Here is a 24,678-nt window from a genome sequence, read left to right as displayed (position 1 = left end):
TTAAAATAAAATCAATTTAATATAAAATCTTAATCATTGGAATTGTTTTTTCCAACATTTTGATAAGACAAATATAAATAATTTACTTTCCTCTATTTTAACTATTGATGCTAATATCCCACAAAATATACAACTACTATCAATTTGACAACTTTCAATACATTTCCATTATTAAAACATATCTCTATATAAATCAATCAATACCATAACATTATATTCTATTTTTATATCAAAGGAATATTATATAAAATTTTCAAATTTATCAACCAACAAAGAGAAATGGGGCCGCAATGTTGACCCAATTCACACATATATTTACACACATACATACATACATACAAATTAATTGCACACAACACAATCTAAGCAGCTTTTTCTTTTTCTTTTTTGCTGTTCCAGGGCTTGAGCACAGCAAGTGCAATAATTACAAAAATTATGAGAACGAGTATAACTGCAATGCACCTCCACTTCCTGTTGCTCTTCTGTTTCTCCCTCGCCTTTACCAACACCTTATGCCCCGACTGCACGTGATCAACTGCATTCGAGACCTGGAAATTTCGAAATGGCAAGGGGAAAAAAGGTTCTTCTAAGGATTATCTAGATTGCTGATGTCTTTGATCAAAGATTCTATGGAAGGGTTCAGCTACCTGCGTTTCTATGTCATCTAGCATGTCTCCTTGTGCGTTAACCAGAACCGCCATATCCAAAAATACCTGCATAAGGAACATTACTGATAATGTATTCCAAAAATACGTCCTCTGCCATATGTGATCTTCAATGCAACTTCAGTCCTATGGTGATCTGTATTTTCATGCATCTGCTCATATTGAACAACTGTACATATTTAAAACATATCCGAAGGGAATTGCTCCAAAACCACAAATTCAAAAGATCTGATAATAAACCCGCATACACACATAGGACAAGGATAGTCCGTATAGGTAGTTTATATGCTTTTTACCATGACATTAAAAGCAAAAACGCCTATGAATATGACTATTAAGATACTTTTTTTGCAAGTACAGGCATGGTCCCGAATTTTTATTATTATTTTGATGAAACCAATGCCCCTCAAGGCAACAAGCTGATTAAGTACCTGCTGTAAATCAAGAAGCTTTTTCTCCATATCTTTTACTGCATCATGGCGCTCTTGAATTTCGGACACAGTGCTCATGATCTGCAAACGCACCCAAATTTAATTTAGCCATAACCAATTTCTAGTCACTTATATTTCACCAAACCACAGTCCAACTAAGTCCAATATGGATTGTGTCACTGCAACATGAGATGGCATACAAGAGAATACTGAAAATCAGTCCTCAAGCTGTCAAATGAATGTTTGATTTTGGAACTCTTATAATAGTATAAATCATTATCCTTCCAATAAATTCCACAAAACAAAAGAAGGCTCTAGAAATGAACAATAAGTATTATCTTTGTGAAATTGCTGAAGTAAGAAGCTATACTAGTAAAGGAAGAAATAAGGAAAAGTAAGACAAACCTGGCCTCGCCCTTGCTGCTGAATTGCTTTCTGGAATATTTGTTCGCTATCTCCAGTATCTATCAATCTGTCAATTGTCTGTACCATGTGCAACAATCAGACATGCTCTGAACAGGATAGAGAGTTATTCATAATACAAGGAGTGAAGCTTATCATACCTCTTCATCTGGCCTTGTGCCTGTCACTGGAAATCATAATAACCAGTGCAGATAAATATTAGCTGCATATCATGCAATATTGTAGCAGTTAATAAGTATCAGGTGAACATCTTAACCTGTGAAAACACGTCGCTCAATAACCTCTCGGTACTCTTGCTGGATTCTCTCCTTAAGAATCTGCAATAGCATGTAGGAAGAACTTAGAAATACCGGTTCAACAAATAACATCTTAAAGCATCGAAATCTGACCTACCTGAAACTCGGCCATTTTGTCTTTCAACTTCTTTTTCACGGCACTGCAGCAAAAACATGGCTGTTATGGGGTTAAATTCATAGTTTCTTTTCTACTTTAGGACTGGACTTGGAGGGTATAGCATCGAAATCATTAATATGTTGGACTATATTAAACTACAAGTTAAGAAACAGTCACTGCTCTTTCTTATACAGCCCTAATCATGAACCGGATGTAGTGACTATTTGAAACACCATGACAAGTGTAATCATAAAGAAATATGGCACAAAAACAAGCTTCAGGAACTGAAGAGTACAGTCAATCCATAAGTTACTTCCAACAAAAGCTATAAAAAGGCTTTCAATATAATATGCTAACAACACATGTTCCAACATTATGGAAAGCTTTGCCATTATAGCTCTGCTGCTCCAGCAATGAATACAATTAAATTTTAGCTTTTTGTTTTATACTTCTAGTATGTTTAACAAATAAAATGAAATAACAATTTATACTATCACCAGTCATACGCGTTGCAAGAAATTAAGCAGAACCAATCATTTTATTTTTGAAGTATCAACAAAATAGTAAGCAGTCATGGATCCTTAGAACCTGTGTCAGATTTCATCAAACTAATCATGGCAGCAAAAGCCAAATAAACTGACTTCTGCTTATCATATTTTAGATCCACATTACAAGTACTCATAACAGTTTCGATCATGTATTAAAAGGGACTAAAATAAAATAACAAAAAGGATGGTATATTACAGAGTTGTTGCAACCCTTGACCGGTCAACACCTGATCCCTTTCCGCATCCACGCTTCTGCCTATTGGCTAAATTCTGTCCAACATCAAAAAAAAGAATAAAAGAATAAAAAAAAAAGAAATGATAAATCAATCAGGCAGCAATAAACAAAATAAAAGCAGTAATTAGTCTTACATCTTTATCCAGTTCATCAATTTTCCCCTTTATAAATCGAGCAACTCTTAAAACTTCATCAATGTCTTTCTCCATTCGCTGTTTGATAGCTACAGATGATAATAGCATCCATCATGAGCTTTAAGTTCAAAACAGGGTAACCAAGATTCAGTTAATTAAGAATAGGCTTTTATTTCATATATTTTCAACATCAAAGTGATAAATGAAAAGATACAAGCACAGACCTCATCATTTGTTTTCCCTGCAGCTTTCACTGAAACTATGAATGTAAGAGAAACATGAAACAGAATATTGCTTACATTTCATGTCAGGAGCCTTAGTTACTGCCCTTGATTCCTCATGTGCATCCTGCATAAAATATTTGAATGAAAATGGCATCCGAACATCTTAATCAATAGCCAATGATGTCGCTCACAAGATTCATCACTCACAAATCATCCAGCAAGTATATATCTTGGCCTTGGATTCACGAAACACTAAATGGAAAAACTTGGAATTTAGCAACCTAAATAGATTTCTTCACTATAGGTTTTATGGCTAGAGAGAGAGCGGGATGCTATTGCTTTCAAACTGCAGTCTTGAAAATCATAAAAACAATACTAAAGCTGAACGAACTTTAACATCAGGAAGGGATGAAAGATTAAGTAATGTCAAAGCTCAGGAAAGATCCAAGCCAAAATTTTTGCTCTTCTTCCATATCAGTATTAAAAACTGAGGAATCCTCAAGGTTTCAGTCAGTTTTAGATGAATTACATCCAACAATTCCTAAAATTCATACTAGTAAGGAAAATATTGAAGGCAGATATCTTGAAGCTTCGGTATCATACAAGGAATCGGGAAATATATTAAATAAGATACCTGAAGCATTTTGAGTAGCTTATCCAGCTTCTCATATTGTTTATCTATCTCTTGAACCTGGAAAAGACAAAACATAGCAGGAGATCAGTGATTCAAGCCATAGCTTATTCCATAAAGAAATTTAATTCCACCTAAAGAGATGAACACGAAGAAAAGTTGCAATTGCAGTTACGAATCCAATATATTGCAGCTTAGCTTACAGAGGATAATTATTACATCAAGAAGTCTATAGCACCTTTACAAAGAATTCTTGAAGGCAGAGTTCTCCAGAGTTCATTGGAGCTCCTAACTCGACATCTCTACCTTGGGATCCACCTCTAGGGAATTCACAGGACTCCTGCAAGAAATAGAGCACGAGTGCAACTAGTTTATACCAACCCAAGATAAAATTTACTAAAGCATAATTCAAGGCAGACAAGCTCATCTGCTTATTCTAAACAGACCAAGAATTTACAAAGAGAGCCTTCTGAAAATATCTTAATTATACCTAAAAACATTTTTCTATCCACACAAAATTTAAAAATTACATAACACAAGTTCATGCTTAGTTTTTTTTTCCTTTTAAATTCAACGAATGCTGATTACATTCCTTTACAAGCTTAAGTTATAAGTTCTTTTGATCTAGTTTTCAACTCCTAAGACTAATTAATTAATTAGCTTGATAAACTTCTAAATTGATTCAATTCCTACTGAATTAACAGCAATTTATATTAACCTTCGTCTTATAAGAAAAATTAGCTCACTAGTCTCCTAACAATCATTTTCCAATAACGTTAATTTTCTGTTCTTTTAATCAGGATCCAAATAAAATATACAAAATGCAGCTATCCTCATCAATAAAAATAATAAAGAAAAACTTAAATCGAAACAAAAACCAACACAGGCAAACAAATAAATGAGTAGAAACAATTCGAAAGTTGCAAAATGTTACCGTTAAAAGGTTGTTCATTGTGGAAAGATGAACAAGACTAAACGAAGCTTCAAAGAGAAGAAACAAAAAATGGAGAAAGCTAAAACGATATTATTATTAATTTTAATTAATAATAACACTATAACTATTATAATTGTTGATAAGACCTGGTTTTTTTTTTTACATTTAAAAAAACCAGGTCTTTTTTTAAATTTTAAGGTTTCAACTTTTTTTTTCCTTTTTATTTTCCCTGTGAATTTTTAAGAGAGAAAAGGGAGAAACAAAAGAGGTGGGGATCCGTTTCAGAAGAATGGCAAAAGCAAACTTCAAAAAAGCGTGGAGACAGATTATCAAGTACGGTGAATTGTAGGGAAATTATTTAATCATAGGCGTTGAAATTTGTAGGTCCCTGGTTTGATGGATGATTAACGGTCATTGTTGATTAGACACGGTTTCAGATGAGGAACATTCTTTCTCTTTTAGAGTTTAGGCCGCGGAAACTCGAAACTTTGGCTTTCCTTGTCTGAAAATGATTCTTTTTAGTTTACACATTTGTCCTTGTTACCTTCATTTGTGGGCGGCGCCACGTTGGAGCAAAGGCTACAGCTACACAAGGTTGTTTTTTCAACCCATTTTAAACATAAATTTTATTTAATATTTTTATAACCTTTATTATAATTATAATTACATTATTTATAAAATATATTTAATATTGCACATATATGAAGGATAATGTTTATAAATATATGACCAAGTGGTGTGGGTTTTTTTTCTTTTTATTTAAAAAATCATTTTATTGTTTGAAGTATAATACGCATAACTATACTCAATTTCCTTTATCGACTTTTATTTAGATTAATAAATATTTTTTTGTTAGAATTTGATATTACAATATAAATTATTAAAAATTGATAAAAATAAAAATAAAAATAAAAAATTATAAAATATATTATATATTATATATTATTTGACTGATTTTATTGGAATTTTTTAAAATTATACTGACAGATAATTTTCGTAGTTAGAATTTTTAAACGTATATTTTTGCAAAAAAATTATATTATTTTTGAGTTAAAAAACATATTATTTACTATTTAGTATATTAATAGTAGAAATTTTTTTATTTTACAAATAAAAACTATTAAGTAAAAATATAATATATAATAATGTATTTTTAAAGTAATATTTTTCTTATCAAGATCTAGAAGGGGGTTTTTCATCCTCTGGCTCAAACTTTTTATTTACTTATTATTTTCTCTTATTCAACGTTCAACATTTTCATCCCTTCAACTACCTTGGATCATTGGCGGGCTGATTCAATCAAATATTCAATACCCAACTTACCCCTTTATATAAAGCAATTGAACCTTCCCCATTTCCCACATAACTCTACTTCTGTCTTAAAAAAAACCTTTGCATCTGCCTGTCTTAGCAAGTCAAAGGTACATACATCTCTAGATTTCATTTTAATTATGTTGCCTTTGGATCTTTATTTCATTTTTCTGAAAGCTTGTTAATATGAAGGGTTTGATTTTTAGTGATCAATTGTTTTGATCGTTTATCTGGGGAAAATGAATCTGGGTTTCTTTTCTTGGCTTGTGAAATGATGTAGAGATAATCATCCATGTTGATGAATATTGTATGTTGAATATATAAGATCTTGATAGTCTTGTGTGTCTGTCAAAGGTAATTTAGTGCTGGGGTTGCATTGGGGAACTGTTTTTCTTGTTTCAGATATTTTGAATATTGTTACATGTTGTAATGTATCAACCATTCCTTACACAGTTAAGTTTAATTGTACTCTGTACTTGCTTATTTATATGCAGCATTTCTTTCAGGGAATTTGTAATAAAAAATAAAACATAGGAAAGGTTTACATTCGAGTTTGGAGAAGAAAGAAGTGTATTTCAAAGTCAAAGGCAAAGGATATGGAGCCAAGCCATGAGAAGGAAGAGAAGCTAAAGACCAAATCAATGGAGAAGGAAAAGCTAATGCATAAGGAGGAAAAGGGAGAGAAACATAAAGAGAAGGATAAGGACAAATCGAAGAAGGAGAAAGAAAAGAAGAAGAAGAAAGAGAAATATAGAGAAGAAGACGAGGATAATGAAGTTGGAGAGATGAAGAATACATCAGAAGAGAAAAAAGTTAAGAAGGAGACGATTCACAAAGATGATGAAGCTGGTGTGAACAATGAGAAGAAAAATAAAAAAGATAAGGAAATGGAGATGAAGAAAGAAGGGATCATAGAAGAAGGCGAAGAGAAAGATGAGAAGAAAAAGAAGAAGAAAGACAAGGAAGAGAAAGAGAAAAATAAAGAAAAGAAGCATGGCATAGAAGAAGATGAGAAGAAAAAGAAGAAAGACAAGGAGGTTAAGGAGAAAAAGAAAGAAAAGAAGTTGAAAGGTGAAGAGGAAGAAAGACAATGAGGCAAAGGATGATGAAGAAATAGAAGAGAAAAAGAAAGACAAAGAGGTAAAAGAAAAGAAGAAGAAGAAGAAGAAGAAACTTAAGAGAAAGCAAACATATATGCATGTAGTTTAGCTTCAACTATGGGGGTTGAGACACTATTTTCAGTTGAAACTTAATAAATATTTTTATTAATGATTTAAGGTTATGTAATTTGATCATGAAGCTTGTTTGCCCTATTAAACTCTAAATTATTGGAACCAAACTTCCTAATTTATGATATGAAAAAGAAAATAAATTCATTTACAACTAACAATGCTTAACATAACTAAAACCAATAAAATACAAATTTTGGCTTCCTTAAGTCTAGATTTTCTCTCAATAACAAAAATTATCTCATACTAATAATAAATCATTCATAATTTAGTATTTACATGTTCATATGCTTAACATTGTATTTGATATCTGAATTAAGGTATTTATGATATGAAAGCGGGGCTATGCTTTAAGCATGTGGTCCCTCTTGAATCATTCTCACCATTAATAGTCAAAGTAAGCTCAATCCCAATAAAATGTAAAATTTGAGTATATTCTTTAACAAAACAGAGGAAAGTCCAAATAAATATATTCATTCTTGCTATTAAATTTCATGTTATTTGTCACATGTTAGTCATACATTAGCTATTTATATTCCCTTATAAAAAAACTAACACTGTTAGTGTTTTGGTTAATTACTATAACATTTGACAAGTTTAGATATTAAATTAGACCAAAAAGAAATTTTATATACCAAATTAGAAAAAAAAAATCAAGTTCTAATATCAAAGTGGGCAAAAAAAATTTAGCTACCAAATATTATTTTAATCTTTTTAAAAATAATTATCATTCGATCAATATTTCAACGGAATAGTAAAAATGTAAAAAAAATTAATATGATATATTTTAATAATTAAATGTAAATAGAAATATTTTTACTATATTTTAAACTATAAAATGAGCTCCTAATAATGGGTCGGGTCAAAAGCAAAAATTTATAAAATTGGTCTGGCCCGACTCAAAAAATAAGTCTAAAATTTTGTCCAAATTCGACTCAGATAAAAAATGCTAAATCTGATTGGCTCTGTCAGTCTATATTAATTTATATATATTATTTTTACATAAAAAATTAAAAATATAATACATCAAATACAATAAAATATAAATTTTTTAACATGACAGCTTGTATGACAATTCATATGTACTTCATGCTATTTTTTATTTTTTAAAATTACTATAATTTTTAAGTTATTTATTGACATTACATATAAGATAAATTGTACCATATTAGCATGAAGTACACTTGATTGCCATGTTAGTTGCCATGCCAATATTGTTAAAAAAAATAAATGTTTTAGTAGACATTTTTGTTAAAAATAAGCTATTTGACACTTTTTGAAAGATTAACGGCTAAATTTAGCTAAAAAAATTTAATAAAAACTAAATTGACCAAAAAAAATATCGAGGACTATGTCGAAACCATTTTTTTAAAAACGGGGTCGACTGGATTTTGGAAACGAAACGAAAGAAACGGGAGTCGCCACCAATCTTTTTTGATGAGGTGTGATCAGATCACCTCGTAAAAGTGGTTGTTTTTAATAAATGTTTTGATTTATTTAAACAACGATTTTGGCCTGCGAAATTTAGATAAACGGGTTCGGGAGTCGGTTATGCGTGAGGAAGGATTAGCACTCTCGTAATGCCCAAAAATTGGTACCTAGTTGATTAATTAATGTCTTAGTGTCGAAAATTGAAAAACTTGAAAGATTTTGAAATACAATCCCTCTTTTGTAAAAAAAAACACTCGAATGTTAAAGACCTTCTCGTTTCAAAGTGATAAAATGTCACATCCAGTAAGTTAGGACGCAACATCTCGAACTTTTGAGAATGAGCTTGCCTTTACTTAAAATTCGTGTATTTTAGCTTTTTTAAAAGGGTATTCGATTATTTAGAGTAAACGAGGAAAAAATCGAAACCCAGTAAGTTAGGGCACGATATCCCGAACTTCCAAATACCAAATATTGCCTTTGTTTGCAAAAATCTTATCTCGAGGTGACAAGTTGTCATATCCAGTAAGTTAGGACACAACACTTCGTATTTCTGAGAATAAATATTTTATTCAAAACTCGTGTTACAAAAAAGAAATATGCCATTATTTAGGTTGAACGAGAAAAATCGAAACCCAGTAAGTTAGGGCACGATTTTCTCGAAATTCCAAATACGGATCATTGCCTTTATAAAAGAATTAATTTTGGGTTAGGTAAAATATAAATTCGTAATAAAACGAGATAATAAAGAATGCGTAAACAAATAAAAATTTTGGTATTTACAGGCATAACAGAATAAACATAAACATGAATGTGAACGATAATGATGATAAGAGAAAAGATAAAACAAATGAGTAAAATGAATAAGCTAAAAAAAAAGCTAAAATAAAAAAAAAATTGAAATTAAAAGGAACTAGTAGTAAATAAATAAATATTATGTAAAACTATTAAAAAAATGATAGTAATAGTAGTGATAATAATAATATGAAAAATATAACAATAATGAAATGATAATATAGATATAATGCTTAAAATACAATAACAACGAAAATATAAATAGATAGAAATATAAATAGGTAAATAACAATAAAATTTATATAAATGAAAATATAATAGTAATAATAATACGATAGTAATAATGATAATAAAAATTAATAATAATAATATGTTAAATAAAAGATATGATAGTGACAATAATTAAAGAACGTTAGTAGTAGTAATAATAAAATAATAATAATAATAATAATATATTGATAATAAATAATAAAAGGAATAAAAATAGTAGTAATAATAAGAATATTTATAATAGTAATAATAATAATAATAATAATAGGGAATAACAATACATTAATGATAATAATATATGTTGATAACAATAATAATATAAAATAGGAAATAATAGTATGCTAATAAGAATAGTAATAGGTCACTAATAATAATAATAATAATAATAATAATAATAATACCATAAATTACAATAGTAAAGTAATAATAATAGTGACAATAATAATATATTAGACAATAATAGTAAAATAGTAAGTAATAATATATATTAAATTAATTAATTTAATTAAAATATTGAAAATGACAAAAAAAGGGCTAAATTGAACCTAAAAAGAAAGTTCGGGGCCAATTTGAAAATTAATAAAGAAGAAAAAGACCAAATCGAACGCGCGAACAAGAAGGATGGACCAAATCGGGCAATAAACCCTCCCTCTAAACCGCGCAGCATCGAGTCGGACCTGATTGAAATCCAAGTGCGAATTCGGGGCTAAATTAAAACCTAAAAAAAACTCAATTTCAAAGTAACAAAAAAGCGAAAGGGCTAAAAGCGCAATTATCCCTTCCACTTAAAAACACGCGGATCCTGAGGCGGGTTAATGCAAAACGTCGCCGTTTTGGCACCTAAATATCAGGCCCAAAACGACGTCGTATGGGCATTGTTATAAAACTCAAAATTTTTAACAAAAAATTCATTTTATCCTTCCAAAATAAAAAAACTAAAAACCCTCCCCTCTTTTCTCTCTGCAAGCTTGAGATTCGACGAGGAATCCGGTCGGTCGCCGCCGGGTCGGTCATTGCACACGGTGGCCGAAAAATTAAAAAGGTATATTTTTTTTCTTATTTTCTTTTATATTTTTATATATATCTATATATATATGCTATTTTTTTAAAAAGAAAAAATAAAAGAAATATGTATATATATATTCGAAGGAAGAAAATAAAGAGAAAAGTAAACTAAAAAAAATCGAGACCTTTGCACGATGAATCGATTTTTTATTAGCTTGCTGTGTTTTTTTTTGTTTGAATCTATTTTTTTATTCAAAAAAATCCCCTTTTACATTGCTTTTGTTCGGCTTATATAGCCATTTACACTGCTATTATTCTTGTTTTCTGTCTTTTCTTGTTAATGCTTGCAGGTGACGGTGCAACTTGGAGGACGGTGGGGCGGTGCAGAGGCGGCGTCAGAGGGCAGGTGGGGCTGGTGGCAAAAGATAAGCTAGAGTTTCAACTTTTCTAAAACACTAGTTTGACTAATGGGTTTGAGTTTGGACCATTTGGGCTTATTTTGTTGTTTGGGTGGTTTTGGATTAGGATAGGTTGAGTTTGGGGTTTGAGTTTTGTTTTAGTCCACACAGAATTTGGGCTGTACAGACTACATTTAAAATTATACTTTTTTTTAACCACTTATGAAATTTTAGTAGTTAATAAACTCCACAGAGCCTAAGGTTAAAATATGTCATAAATCTAATACTTTTCACAAATTTAAAATTTAGTATTTATAATTTTATTTTCATGAATTTAGTCTTTTTATTTTTTAAATTTTAAAATTTAGATCTAATTGTTAACTTTATTAATTTTTTTGTGAATTTTAGTGTGACATTTTGAAAAAAAAATACTCAGTTGGTAATTATATAATTAAAAAAATGACATTGTAATAAGCTTAGATTTAATAAAATAATTTCAACAATATTAACAATTGAACCTAAATTTTAAAATCAGCAAAATAAAAGAACTAAATTCCAAAAAAACAAAACTACAAAAATTAAATTTCAAATTTATAAAAAGTAAAAATGTTTATAACATATTTTAACCTCATCCAAATCTATAACTACTAATAAAAAGTAAATACATGAAAATACTGAGAGGAGGGGCTAATAAAAAGGAAAAATAAAGAAAATGTGGAGGAAATGAAGAAATGATAAAAAAAATTAAATATGGATATTTATTTTAATTTTCATGTTACATTTTAAGGTTTTTTTATCTATTCAATTTAATTACTTATATATTTTTAAAAAGTTTGGTCAATTACCTATTTAAAAAATATTGATTAAATTTTAATTTAATTAGTATTTGTATTATTATCAGTGAATTTGAGTACACTGAAATATATTATCTTTTCATTTAAAAGTTGCTGAGGAACTATAAATAATTTTAAATATTATATAAAAAAATAAATATAATAAAATTAATGTTGAAAAAATATTTGAATAATTATTTAATTTCAATTTCAAGCTATTCATTTAAAAAGATTGGTTTGTATGTTTGACTGGCATAATAATTTAAGATATTATTGACAAATTAAAAAATAAAATTATGCTCATTTCAAATTTAAATTGAATGATTTATTTAAAGAGGTGTACATATCCAGCGTGGCCAATTCGCATAGAATTTCTTTGTATAAAAAAGTTATATTTAAATAAGTTAATTTATATAATGATTTAATCTTTTTTATATTTATTCTATAATTGATCTATAGAATAATTCATAAGTCAGTATAAAACTGGTATCCAATTTTGAATCATTATTTTAATTTATAATTAATAAAATATCATAGATAGTAATAATCATATTATTAAATTTTAAAAATAAAAATTTAATAAAAACTATTTACTATTAATTAATTAAAATTATAATATATATATAAAAGAAGGTAGAACCGCGCGTAAGCTGGGTGCTCATTCGGTCATTCTAGTATTTATAAAAAATGTATAATCTCTTTTATTTATATATTTATGAAGACCTGGAATCTCTTGAGGCTTATAACTCCATTTTTGTTTATTTTATATTTCTTTATTTTGTCATGTCATCCCTTCAACTGAGTTGACCCCTCTTTCTATCTGCAACTTAAGGCTTAAGTCTTTGTGTCCATTGCGTGTGCCAGCTATGCTTTGGATCCTTGGCGGGTGGAACAATCTATACCCAACTGCCTGCTATAAATTGAGTATGTTAACCTTTCCCACTTCCTACATAAATCCACCCACTTCTGTTTCTGTCCTTAAACAACAAAAATAAAACTACTTTGCATCTGCCGCTCTTAGCCATTCAAGGTACATATCTCTCTGGATTTGGTTTTTGGATGTTTCAACATCTTTCTTGTTTATCTGTTCTACCCATTTCTTTTTCTGACTGCTTGTTAGTATAAAGGTTCCATTTTTATTGATCCGAAATTGAATCTGGGTTTTTTTCTTGGTTTGTGAAGTGATCTGTAGATACTCCTCCTAGAACGAATAACAAGTTCTATTATTCTTTTGGCTAATAGCATAATTATAGTTTAGATTTAAGGAAGATGATCAATATATTTCAGGAAGCATGTGCTTCTCTTTCATTCCCATTAAATCATCTTCATAAAACTGTTCCTTTCTATTGGTCTAGGAGCAACTTCTTAATTTCTTCCTTCTTACAATAATTCGAGTTATATCACTGAGAATAAGGAAATTGGGAATTTCTTGGGAGGCAAAAGTGTAAACAATGGAACGCTTATCTGTCAAAGGTAATTTACTGGGTGGGATTGCATTAGTTAAGCTTGTTCTAGGACAACAAATGTTCTTGTTTTAGATCATTTGGATTCTTACAGATTGGATAAATGATGGATATAGATTTCAACAACTTGTGTTTTTCTTTAAAGACCTTCATGTTGATGAATATAGTGATTAAGATCTGGACTGTTTAGTGTATCATGTGGGTGAATATCTGTGTCTGTTGTTTTAAACATGGAATTTACGATAACATGCTTGAGTAAGGATTACAAAGGTCAACTCCATTGTGACTCGGTCGATCTTGAGGGTAGCGGCTACTGGTTGTAATGACTTGTCCTCTAGGTTCTAGGGGTTGTAATGATGATTGGAGTCTGGCTGAATCTGGTAGCAGTGGAGTTTCTGCTCCCTGCAGTAGTATAGTGTGTTTTACAATGTCGCAACAGGTTTGGCAAATGTTTTTGATATCTAAATCCATTTCTTATACGCATGCGTATGTCACCAGTCTATGTTAACCTTCTTCTTGGAAGTAAAATAGGTATAGGGAGTAAGAAAATACCAAGGGTACCGAAAAATTTGTGTTGATTTATCATTGAAACCTTTTATGCTACCACTGTTTTTCCCTCTATTATATTTGCTTGAAATGTCAGTTTTCTCATTCCGTTGAATCAAATTAGTACAACTTTTTTTGGGTTTGGTTGTGGTTTATTTTTCTCTTTCTGTTTTTTCCTTCTATTAGCATATAATTGTAGTGGAAGTATACGGAATCAAGTTAGTTGAAGGGCACAAATTCATCCTTGCATAAAAGCCAGATCACTTTTCTGTTTGAAATTTTGAACATCATGCTTCTACTATCAGAAGTTTTGTGCTAAACTTGCTTTTATATGTAATGCCAGTAGTTGTAATATACCAAACATCATGTTGTGTCTTTTAATGAATCTTATAGTCTGTTCATGTTTGGTTGTATTTTGTCCGTGCTTATTTATATCTGGCATTTTTTTTAAGGGAATTTGCTGAAAAATCAGGGAAGACTTACATTCGAGTTTCAATTTGTGGCAAAGGGTTCTGAGTTGCAAGGTACATTTGAATCAATTGTTAGCGGAGGAAAAAGGGTGAAGAAGGAAGAACTGCATTTCAAAGCGAAGGTAAAGGATATGGAGCCAAACCATGAGAAGGAAGGGAACGTTGAGGTCGAACTTGAATTGAAGACCAAATCAGTGGAGGAGGATAAGGGGGAGAAACATAAAGAGAAGGAAAAGGAAAAACACGAGGATAGTGAAATTGGAGAAATAAAGAACAAAGAGGAGAAAAAGAAAGAAAAAAAGGAGAAGATGCACAAAGATGAAGAAGATGATAAGAACACAAAGAAAAAAAAGAAAAAAGACAAGGAGGTGAAGATGAAGAAAGAAGGAAAACACGAGGATAAAGAGGTGGTAGAAGATGATGAAGAGAAAGAAGAGAAGAAGAAGAAAAAAGAAAAGAAGCATAAGGAGAAACAGGTTGAGGGAGAAGAAGATGAAGAGAAAGATGAGAAGAAAAAGAAGGAGAAAAGTAAAGAAAAGAAGCACAAGGATAAGGATCATGAGTTAGATGAAGATGAAGAGACTAGAGAGAAGAAAAACGAGAAGGATAAGGAGAAAAAGAAAAAAAAGAAGCTGAAAGATGAAGAGGAAGAGGGAGAGGAGAAAGCGACAGAGACAGAGAAGAAGAAAGACAAAGAGGCAAAGGAGGAGAAGAAGAAAGAAAAGAATAAGGATAAAGTAGAAGGAGATGAAGATGAAGAAATAGAAGAGGGAAAGAAAGAAAAGAAGAAAGACAAAGAAGCAAAGGAAAAGAAGAAAGAGAAGAAGAAGAAGGATGATGTAGGAGATGAAGATGAAGAATTAGAAGAGGGAAAGAAAGAAAAGGAGAAAGACAAAGAGGCAAAAGAGAAGAAGAAAGAAAAGAAGGATGAGGTAGAAGAAGATGAAGAAGAATTAGAAGAGGGAAAAAAAGAAAAGAAGAAAGACAAAGAAGCAAAGGAGAAGAAGAAAGAAAAGAAGAACAAGGATGAGGTAGAAGATGAAGATGAAGAATTAGAAGAGGGAAAGAAAGAAAAGAAGAAAGACAAAGAGGCAAAGGAGAAGAAGAAAGAAAAGAAGAAGAAGGATGAGGTAGAAGAAGATGAAGATGAAGAATCAGAAGAGGGAAAGAAAGAAAAGAAGAAAGACAAAGAGGCAAAGGAGAAGAAGAAAGAAAAGAAGAAGAAGGATGAGGTAGAAGAAGCTGAAGAATTAGAAGAGGGAAAGAAAGAAAAGAAGAAAGACAAAGAGGCAAAGGAGAAGAAGAAAGAAAAGAAGAAGGATGAGGTAGAAGGTGAAGAGAAAGAAGAGGAGGAGGAGAAGAAAGACAAAGAGGATAAAGATAGTAAGTACAAGGATGAAGAGGAAGAAATCGACGGGGAGGAAAAGAAGAAAGTCAAAGTGGAAAAGAATGTTGTGAAGGGTGAGAGTGGCATAACCTCCAGGGAAATTGTAATAGAAGATACTGGGAAAGAACCAGAAGGTGAAGGAGACCAAGAGAAGCAAAAGGGTAAAGCAAAAGAAGAGAAAGATAATAACAATAAATGTGAGAAGAAGAGAAAATTTGAGGGGAAGGACAAAAGCAAAGATATTAGCAAGCTGAAACAGAAGTTAGAGAAAATTAATAGCAAAATATATGCCCTACTTGAGAAAAAGGCAGACATCCTAAGGCAGATTAATGAAGCTGAGAACACGACCAATGAAGTTGCTGTGTAATTGCATACATGGACTGACTGTGGTATAGCACTATGCACTAGTGTGTTTTACACACGCATTTTTTTTTTGTAATAGTATGTATAATGTTTACATGGATAATATAGATTCCCCCAAAGGTTCATATATCCATCACTCTGATATGAAAATGACAGCTAGAAATTTACAGCGTGAAAATTTGTGACTTTGGAATTGTAAGAATCTTATAATAATGAATCGTTCGAGTTAGCATTGATGGAACTGTTATATGGAGATGATCATTTTATGTATCCTTGGAAGAAAAGTTGATCCTGGAGCCTTTATTGAATTATCTCTTTTAAAACTGAACTAGAACATGTCAAGTAGCCACTTGCAAACTCCCATTAAATGAGAGTCAAATAGCCATAAACTTGTGAATATGAGGGTTAAGTTTGCAGTATGTCAAACAGCGCTGTTGGACTCTTTGAGATTTAAATAATGTAAAGGAGACCTTTAGTATACAAAAATAATCAGGATTGTTAGTAACAACTGTCATCGCATTCTTTGTTCTGCTAATTTTTCTGTTTGTATATTTTCAAGGAGCAGAAGCCATTGAAATTTTGAGTCTTTTCTTTATGTTCTAACTTATGAGCCCTCTTTCATTTTTTCAATTTATTTGTGTTAAATTATAATTAAAAATTATTAAAATGATATTTATATTAAATTATAATATATATTAGAAACTATGCTGTATTAAACAATAATTACAATTATCTTATATTTGAAATCAAATTATTAGGAAAAAAATCGTAATATATGTATACTAAATAATATCTATATATATTAAAATTATGTTATATTAAGTAATAATTAAAATTATATATATTAAAAAATAGAGATTCTTCAAAAAGAAAATAAATATGAAGGGGGTTAAAGGAGGAATTATTCTTTTTTTGGGGTTCCAGTCTATCCGCTGGACCTCTAACTTCCTGTTAAAACTTGAGATGGCAGTGAGATTGAAAGTAACACCCCAGTGGAGGTGTTCTAAACACATCCACAACTTTCTACTCTTCTCTTTTGTCTTAGCAGATTCAAGGTACATACATACGTCTCTACATTTCTTCTTTTTTGTTTTGGTTTTGGGTGTTTCAAGATCTTTCTTTTTCTTTTTTGGCAGCTTGCTGAGATGAAGCTTTCATTTTTATTGATTGCTTGTTGTTTTGATTTCTTTTTTTGAATTTTTAATGGGAAACAGTATCTGGGTATTTCTTGATTTGTATAATAATAGCTTAGATTTCAGGAGGATGATCAATTTGGTCATTTCAGGAAGCATATGTTTCTTTCCTTTTAAATCATCATCATAAGCTGTTTTTCTTGTTGTAGATAATTTGAATATTCTTACAGGTTCATAAATAGAGATTTCATGTTGATGAATATATTGAAAATGATTTGGACTGTCTAGTGTATAATTTGGGGTGAATATCTAAATGACAATAACATGCTTGCGTACTAAGGACTACATAGGTCGACTCAATTGTGGCTCGGTCAATTTTGAGGCAGTGACATTGGGTTGTAATGGCTTGTCCTTGGTTGTGGCAGTTGTCATGATGGTCGGAGAGGGGCTGGGTTGGCTGCATCTGATCGCAGCATTGTTTATGGTGTTACCAGTGGTGCAAGGTCACAATATCGCACCGGGTTTCACAAATATTACTGGTATCTAAAATCCATTTCTTATAAGCATTCATATGTCTCCAGTCCATAGTAACCTTATTCTTGGAAGTACGAAAATTATAATGGTTTGAAAAGAATCTTATATTGATTTGTCATGAACACATTTTATAGTACCATTTTTTTTCCTTTTATTGTATTGCTTGAAATGTAAGGTTACTTTTTCCAGTTGAATCGAATTAGTACGGATTTCCGGGGTTTTCGTGTGTTAGAAAATGGAAACAATTTGCTGCTACCATCACAAGTTCTGTGTTAGAATTGATATCATGTATAATGCCGGCAGTTGTAATATACCAACCATCTTGCTGTGTTCTTTAATGGATCCTATACTCCATCGTCATTTACGGTTGTATTTCGTCCTTGTTTATTTACATGTCACGTTTCTTTCAAGGAATTTGCAGAAAACTCAGGAAGGCTTTACATTCAAGTTTGAGTTTGTGGCAAAGGGTTCACAGTCGCAAGATACATCTGAATTGATAATCAGTGGAGAAAGAAAGGTGAAGAAGGAAGAATTCCACTTCAAAGTCAAGGCGAAGGATGTAGAGCCAAATCATGAGAAGGAAGAATTGCATTTTAAATTGACTGTGACTCTTTTAGTCTCGAAGTACTGCGTTAACTTGGCCCACCAGCCTCGAAAGTCAGTGCCATCAAACCGGGGGCACTCCAGCTTGTGGGATCGTGAAACAATGTCCATCCTACCTTGGCGTTGAGGAGAGGTCAAACTTCCAATCTCCACTCAATGAAGGGTTGGCAATGACTCCCTAGGGGGGAAACATGGTGGAGGCCCTTCCAATACGCCTTTCCCTTCGTCTATTGATGGTCCAGCTCCTGAAGAACCAGACAACTTTCCCAAGTACTATTCAAACAACTCCTAAAGGTCTGACTTGAACTCACTCTCAAATCCTCCTTCAAATCCTTGAATCGTTCCTCCAAATGAGTATCCCACCGGGAGACCTTAGTTTTCAATTTGGTCATCTCCTACTGAAGATAGGTCACCTCCTTTTGCAAGTGAGTGGAAATCCCTTCATCGGCTATGAGAACCGCCAAGCTCTGATACCTTTGTTAAGGATGAATTCCAAAAATAAGAAAGAAAACGAGAAAGAAAGAGGCAGAGAATGAGGAGGAAGAAAAAAGAAGCAATTTTCATTCCATAATTGTTTGCATAACCATTCCCTTCCCTCTGCTGATAAACAGGAGGGAGAGAGTTTGATTTTCAGTTAGTGGCCGTTACGGCCAACTGGAGGTATGAAACACACCGTTTCATTAAACGGTTGTAACGTACCCGTAGCCAAAACGCCCTCGTTTGCTTCTCACCCCCAAAACTCATCGTTTCATTAAACGATGTTCCTAAAATGTGGCGTTTAATTACAAAGCAACAAAAACAAAGAAAATATAACAGAAATTACGGAATTTTGAATCCATTTGCAACCAAATTATATCCCATAACAAAGGATAAGAAGAAAGACAAACGACAATAAAGATGCAAAGCACAAGGATAGAGAAAAAGAAGAGGAAAGAAACAGATAAGGAGGAGAAAAAAGAGGAAGCCGGAAAAATTGTTGTGAAGCATGAGTGGCATAGCCTCCAGGATAGTAATAGAAAATATCAGGAAAGAATCAGAAGGGAAGCAAAAGGGTAAAACAAAGGGAGGCAAAAAGAAAGATGAAGATAAATACAATGAATGTGAGAAAAGAAAAGAAATTTTGAGAGGAAGAACAAAAGCAAAGATTTTAATAAGCTAAAGCAGCAGTTTGAGAAAATTAATACCATATTAGATGCCCAACTAGAGAAAAAATCTGAAATCCTGAGGCAGATTAAAGAAGCTGAGAACAAGGCGAAGTTGCTCTGTAATTGCAGACATGGACTGATGATGGCATAGCACAATGCACTGGTATGTTTTACATTTTCAGTATTGCTTTATAATAATATATCTAATGCTCTCGTAGATGTTATATTCCCCCTGGAGTTCATATATCCATCACTCTGATATGAAGATGACAGCTAGAAGTTACAGTAAAATACTTGTGGAACTTTGGAATTGGAAGAATATGAAAATAATGAATGGTTCGTGTTAGAATAGATGTGAATAGATGGAAATTGTTGATGTGAAGGTGATCATTTGATGTAGCTTTAGAAGAAGTTGATGAGATTTATTTTTCAATATTCAGTTTTACTAATAGTAGTTGCTATAGTTGGACTCTTGTATTGAAGTAATGGGAGGCTTATGAAATCTCTCCACTTGATTTATTAACAAAAACTTCTATTTATAAAATTAAAGATAAAGATAAATAATTACATATAATATAGAAATAAGATAAAAAAAATTCAAAACTAGGATAGAAAAAAATATAAATGAAGTTTGTAAATGGATTCAAACTACTTGAAAGTAGATGTAACTTATAGAAAAGATTGGCTACTGTGCTTTGGCTGGTTGAGTGGTGAGGCCAAATCCTAATGGGAAGAGGGGATCATAATGTGGATCTCCAACATGCATTGGCAACTGATCAACAGTCTTGAACCAGGTGAATGAAAGCTTGCCAGTAAAGCCAAAATCACCAAACAACACATCAGCAACTCCTTGACCCTCGCTTCCTGGCAGCCATGCAGCGACAAGAGCTTCCATGGAGGCAACATAAGGTTGGATCACAACAGGACGACCGGAAACTACAACCACAACGCATTTCACAGTTCCACATACATTTGTGATTGTGCTTGGCCCTGGTTCAGGAATTGTCAAGTTTAAGTTGTCTCCTTTTGTCTCTGCATATGGATGCTCCCCTACTACAACAATTGCATATGAGAAACCACCGGACTTGACAAACTCAGCATCAGGGTTTTCATTGTATACTACTTTAGAAGTTGGATCAACTGTGTTCTTGATGGCTGTGAGGATTGTAGTACCTGTTTATGGAAAGGTCAGTTGCATAGATTCTTAAGGATTCTTCAGCAAATTGAAACAAGCGGATAAATATGAAAGTATTTTATTACCGGTTGTGAGGTTGTTTCCACTAAATCCCATCCACTTAATTGTCCATCCACCACATTGGTAACCCAGATTATCAGCATGGCTACCAGCCACTAGTATATTTGATGCCTTCTTAGGCAAGGGAAGTAATGGAGCATCTGCAGATTTTCCATTCTTTAGCAACACAAGTGATTTTCTCACTGCGTCCCTAGCCAATTCTCTGTGTGCCTGTTGAATTGGTAAGGCAATTGGTAAGGCAAAATCAGGAAACTATAATCATCTTGGTAATCGAAAGAAACTAAGCTAGTTGGCTAACCTCACATCCAAGTTGCTTAACGAACCTTTCATCTGCTAGTGGGTTCTCAAACAGACCCATCGTGAACTTAACTAGCAGAATTCTCTTCACTGCATCATCAATGCGGCTCATGGGAACAAAATTATTCTTCACCAGGTAGGTTAGTCCATCAATAAATTCTGTGTAGTTGTATGGAAGCATAATCTGAAGGATTAAAAAACAATGACCATTAGCATTTAAAGGGAAAAAAAAGCATGAAACAGCTTAACAAACTAACCATGTCAAGGCCAGCATTTACTGAAGCTTCAATAGAATATGTATAGTTAGCATGGGGTGGAGAAGTGATTCTATCAATACCCTCCCAATCTGAGATGACAAAGCCCTGAAACAAGGTCCCAACATACATGCATAAGAAGATTTCTTTTTATTGTTGTAAAATTAGAGGGTTTGGTACCTTGAAACGAAGGTTTTTTTTAAGGAAGTTGGTGACCATCTCATAATTAGCATGCATCTTAACTCCATTCAAGCTCGAATAGGAGATCATGACTGTTGCAACACCTTTTCTAATTGAACTGACGTAACCTGGCAGATGAATGCTAAGCAAACCTTTATTGTCAATCACTGTGTTGTTTTCATTGATACCTTCGGTTGTTCCACCATCACCTATATAGTGCTTGGCACAAGCGGCAACACTTTCCCTGGATACCAAAACACAGATGAATTTACCTTTTCATATTACTTAAAACATGCCTTAATTATGTGTTGTTCTTGTTTATAATTACTTGCTTACATTCCACCCACAAATGGAACACCCTTGGGATAACTAGAAGGGATTTGTCCTTGTAATCCTGGTATAATCTCAGTCATGTCTTGAACAATCTTGGGATCTTCACTGTAACTTTCATAACATCGACCCCATCTCGGATCTCTACATACCTGCCCCATATATAATGCAATTCACTTAAAAGTTCCAATTATAAACAAGAGATAATATTTAACGTGGTTCGGGAATGTTTACCTCAATACAAGGTGCAAAAACATAGTGAATGCCTGTAGCTCTGACTTCAAGAGCTGTTACAACTCCAATCCGACTAACTAGTTCAGGATCCCTGGTTCAAAATTAATGAGAACTTCCTCCGGTTTCTGATAAGGTGATGGCTAGCAAAAGTATTCAAACTTGCCTGGTAGCACCGAGACCAATGTTGTGTGGAAAAATGGTTGCCTTGTAGACATTGTTATGGCCATGAACAGCATCAATCCCATAAATCATTGGAATTCCTAATCTGGATGATAATGAGCCCTTTTGAAATTCATTGACCATGTCGATCCAATCCTTCGGTGAAGCTTGTGGAGTTGGCTCACTCCCTCCTCCACTCAACAAACTACCTGCCAAATGCAAATTCATTCGCCCTTTGAGTCTAGAGGTGTCCATGGGCAATATCATTACATTATGAAAGTAAATTGATGATAGGCTTACCAATGAAATACTTTCTCATGACCTCAGGTGAACTAACGTTGCGCTCAATCTGGATCATTTGTCCAATTTTTTCCTCTAATGTCATCCTTCCGATCAAGTCTTTGATTCTAACATTATATGGCTGGTTTGAATCTTTATAAATCATTTTTGTATCTGCATTTGCTGAAGTTGCCATGCAGCACCAAACCAGGATTCCCATCAAAAGGGTGCCAACAATTCTTGGTCTTTCCATTCTACTCTTTCAATGATTTTCCTTCAAAATTGAAACAAGAAAATTAACAATCCCAGTTTCAGGGTAAAATCTATATTATGACAATCAATGTTATTCATATGACATATTCTAAAATAAATTATTAAGTAAACCTAAGATCATTGAAAAGGAGAAACAAAGAAAAGATTGAAGAAAAGTATCCAAATATCCATATCATACTCCATAACTACTTTATCAAAAGATCAAATAAAAAGGAGGACTCCAAACATGCACCATAAAAAATCAGACTTCTAAAACACCCTAAGATTTAAAACCAAAATTCACCAATAAAAAAAATCCTAAGCTTGTTTTGCATGTCACCATGGATATTGCACTTATCAGCTTCATACATACATTATGCAAGAAAAGAAAAAGAAAGGTAGAACTGGAACATACAGGAAAATCCCAGAAATACAATAATGGTGTGGTAGTGCCTACAAACAGAGACTGTTTGAAGATACAGAAAATGGTGGTCTGGAAAAGAGAGAAGGATTATAATGTTGAAAAAGAAAGCAGGGTAGTTTGGAAAACAAAACAAGAATTTTTATTTATAATATGTCTTACATCCTGAGTTTCGTAGTTGCTTTAAATCGTGTAAAAGAACAAGCGAATAACACGGATTCTCCAGTTAAAAGAGATGATGTGGTAGATAAGCAATCATTTATTTTCTTACCTTAATTTTTTTTTTCCCGAACTTCAATTAATTTGTTTATCACTAAATTAATTACGATTTTTTTGCATTAGTATTACATAACAGATTTCTAAATCAGATCATAAACCAATATCAGTCTATGATTTAATTCTATATTTGGTCATTTAATTTAGTGGAAAGTAAGCACTAGTTTATTCATGTGATTATTTTTCAACATTCCATTTATATAAATCAGATTATGCTTATTACTAGTCAATTTTTAAAATAAAAAAAATTAAAATTTCTTTTATTAGGTGTGATTGGTCACCTAAAAACATATCCTTTTAATAAAATTTTAAAATTTAATTAAAATTGATTAAAAAGATAATTTTTTAGTCTAAAAAAAAGAAAATTTGGGATCAAGAGTTCAACTACGTGTAAGGAAGATATTAATACCCTCACAATGCTTGTTAACAAAAACAATATCATTTAACCATATATTATTCTTAACTTGAAAATATTGAATTTAATTTTGATGTTTAAAAGAAATTCTCTCTTGTACGATCATTTTATTCTAAATAAAAAATTAAAAAAGAAAAATAACCCCAAGGGAAACCTAATAATAATTCTCAATGATAAAAAAGAAAATATTTTATCTATGGAAGGATATTCTTTCTGAATAAATAATTATTGAAGGTCTCGGCGGAAACTTGACAATGACATTCAATATTGTCTCAAATTAGAATATTACCATATTTATTTTAGAAAGAAAAAAGAAGAAAATCATTTAAATTTTATAAACACATTTAATACATAAATAATTAAACTAACATGCATATGAATAATTTTGTTTCCAAGCTGAGAATCCCAACAAAAATCTAAAAGTAATTATCTCGAATATGAATTATAAAATTTTACCTTCTTTTAGAATGAATAATTAGTATCCAATCATGTATATTCATGGAAACAACAATTGAATTTCTTAAATTTCTTAAAATGTATTCCTTTTGCTTAATAATCATAAAAGATACACAGAGATGTACAAGGATATGAATATATGTGCACTCATTTTTAAAGACAACCAACAGTGTGGCCAAACACACAAACTAAGCGCATCGCTGTGCTTTATGGCCGTCTTATTCATTCCAACCACTTTTAGTTATGATTTGTATGAAGATGAAATGAGCCTCTTTTAACTCTAAATTCCTCCCTACCATGCTTTCTTTTTAACTGCCCTCTCAAAACCTCTTTACATAT

At 31.9% G+C, this 24,678-nt stretch overlaps 5 protein-coding genes across 11 annotated transcripts; 3 read left to right on the top strand and 2 right to left on the bottom strand.

Moving 5' to 3' along the window:
* Positions 1–201: 201 nt before the first annotated feature.
* On the bottom strand, positions 202–4,924 carry LOC107891693 (syntaxin-132). 2 transcript variants are annotated; one of them, XM_016816561.2, is made up of 13 exons: positions 4,619–4,924; positions 3,923–4,024; positions 3,688–3,744; positions 3,129–3,177; positions 2,830–2,918; positions 2,657–2,730; positions 1,913–1,955; positions 1,776–1,836; positions 1,660–1,685; positions 1,502–1,579; positions 1,097–1,177; positions 648–713; positions 202–548 (listed from the first exon to the last, which is right to left on the bottom strand). In XM_016816561.2, the coding sequence occupies exons 1-13, from the start codon at positions 4,634–4,636 to the stop codon at positions 363–365; spliced, it is 930 nt and encodes a 309-aa protein (XP_016672050.1). In that variant the 5' UTR covers positions 4,637–4,924; the 3' UTR covers positions 202–362. The 2 variants fall into 2 exon arrangements, 1 of the variants encoding a protein (XP_016672050.1); XR_001682286.2 differs by having other exon boundaries at positions 382–548; positions 648–817.
* Positions 4,925–5,864: 940 nt separating this feature from the next.
* On the top strand, positions 5,865–7,206 carry LOC107957212 (nucleolar protein 58-like). Of its 2 annotated transcripts, none has more exons than XM_041081741.1 (2): positions 5,865–6,039; positions 6,436–7,206. In XM_041081741.1, the coding sequence occupies exon 2, from the start codon at positions 6,526–6,528 to the stop codon at positions 7,021–7,023; it is 498 nt and encodes a 165-aa protein (XP_040937675.1). In that variant the 5' UTR covers positions 5,865–6,039; positions 6,436–6,525; the 3' UTR covers positions 7,024–7,206. The 2 variants fall into 2 exon arrangements, with proteins under 2 accessions (XP_040937675.1, XP_040937674.1); XM_041081740.1 differs by having other exon boundaries at positions 5,898–6,039; positions 6,424–7,206.
* A 5,338-nt stretch (positions 7,207–12,544) lies between these two features.
* LOC121209878 (DNA ligase 1) lies at positions 12,545–16,350 on the top strand. 4 transcript variants are annotated; one of them, XM_041081739.1, is made up of 2 exons: positions 12,545–12,917; positions 14,405–16,350. In XM_041081739.1, exon 2 carries the CDS (start codon positions 14,498–14,500, stop codon positions 16,118–16,120), a length of 1,623 nt encoding a protein of 540 aa, XP_040937673.1. In that variant the 5' UTR covers positions 12,545–12,917; positions 14,405–14,497; the 3' UTR covers positions 16,121–16,350. The 4 variants fall into 4 exon arrangements, with proteins under 4 accessions (XP_040937673.1, XP_040937672.1, XP_040937670.1 ...); XM_041081738.1 differs by having other exon boundaries at positions 12,628–12,917; positions 14,349–16,350; XM_041081736.1 differs by having other exon boundaries at positions 12,633–12,811; positions 14,349–16,350.
* Positions 16,351–17,018: 668 nt separating this feature from the next.
* LOC107891689 (uncharacterized) lies at positions 17,019–20,790 on the top strand. Of its 2 annotated transcripts, XM_041081735.1 has the most exons (4): positions 17,019–17,171; positions 17,675–17,788; positions 18,195–19,694; positions 20,326–20,790. In XM_041081735.1, exons 1-3 carry the CDS (start codon positions 17,080–17,082, stop codon positions 18,511–18,513), a joined length of 525 nt encoding a protein of 174 aa, XP_040937669.1. In that variant the 5' UTR covers positions 17,019–17,079; the 3' UTR covers positions 18,514–19,694; positions 20,326–20,790. The 2 variants fall into 2 exon arrangements, 1 of the variants encoding a protein (XP_040937669.1); XR_001682281.2 differs by lacking the exon at positions 20,326–20,790 and having other exon boundaries at positions 18,205–19,964.
* Positions 20,047–23,345, bottom strand: LOC107891680 (beta-glucosidase BoGH3B). Its single transcript, XM_016816538.2, has 10 exons — positions 23,187–23,345; positions 22,541–22,793; positions 22,245–22,449; positions 22,082–22,172; positions 21,854–21,999; positions 21,518–21,761; positions 21,341–21,445; positions 21,085–21,267; positions 20,792–20,996; positions 20,047–20,704 (listed from the first exon to the last, which is right to left on the bottom strand). The coding sequence occupies exons 2-10, from the start codon at positions 22,770–22,772 to the stop codon at positions 20,217–20,219; spliced, it is 1,899 nt and encodes a 632-aa protein (XP_016672027.1). The 5' UTR covers positions 22,773–22,793; positions 23,187–23,345; the 3' UTR covers positions 20,047–20,216.
* Between the last annotated feature and the right edge of the window lie 1,333 nt (positions 23,346–24,678).

The sequence above is a fragment of the Gossypium hirsutum genome, chromosome A11, assembly GCF_007990345.1.
Source record: "Gossypium hirsutum isolate 1008001.06 chromosome A11, Gossypium_hirsutum_v2.1, whole genome shotgun sequence".
Lineage (NCBI taxonomy): Eukaryota > Viridiplantae > Streptophyta > Magnoliopsida > Malvales > Malvaceae > Gossypium > Gossypium hirsutum.
The sequence above is the reverse complement of the archived record's forward strand: the minus strand, read 5'-3'. Positions and strand labels throughout refer to the sequence as shown.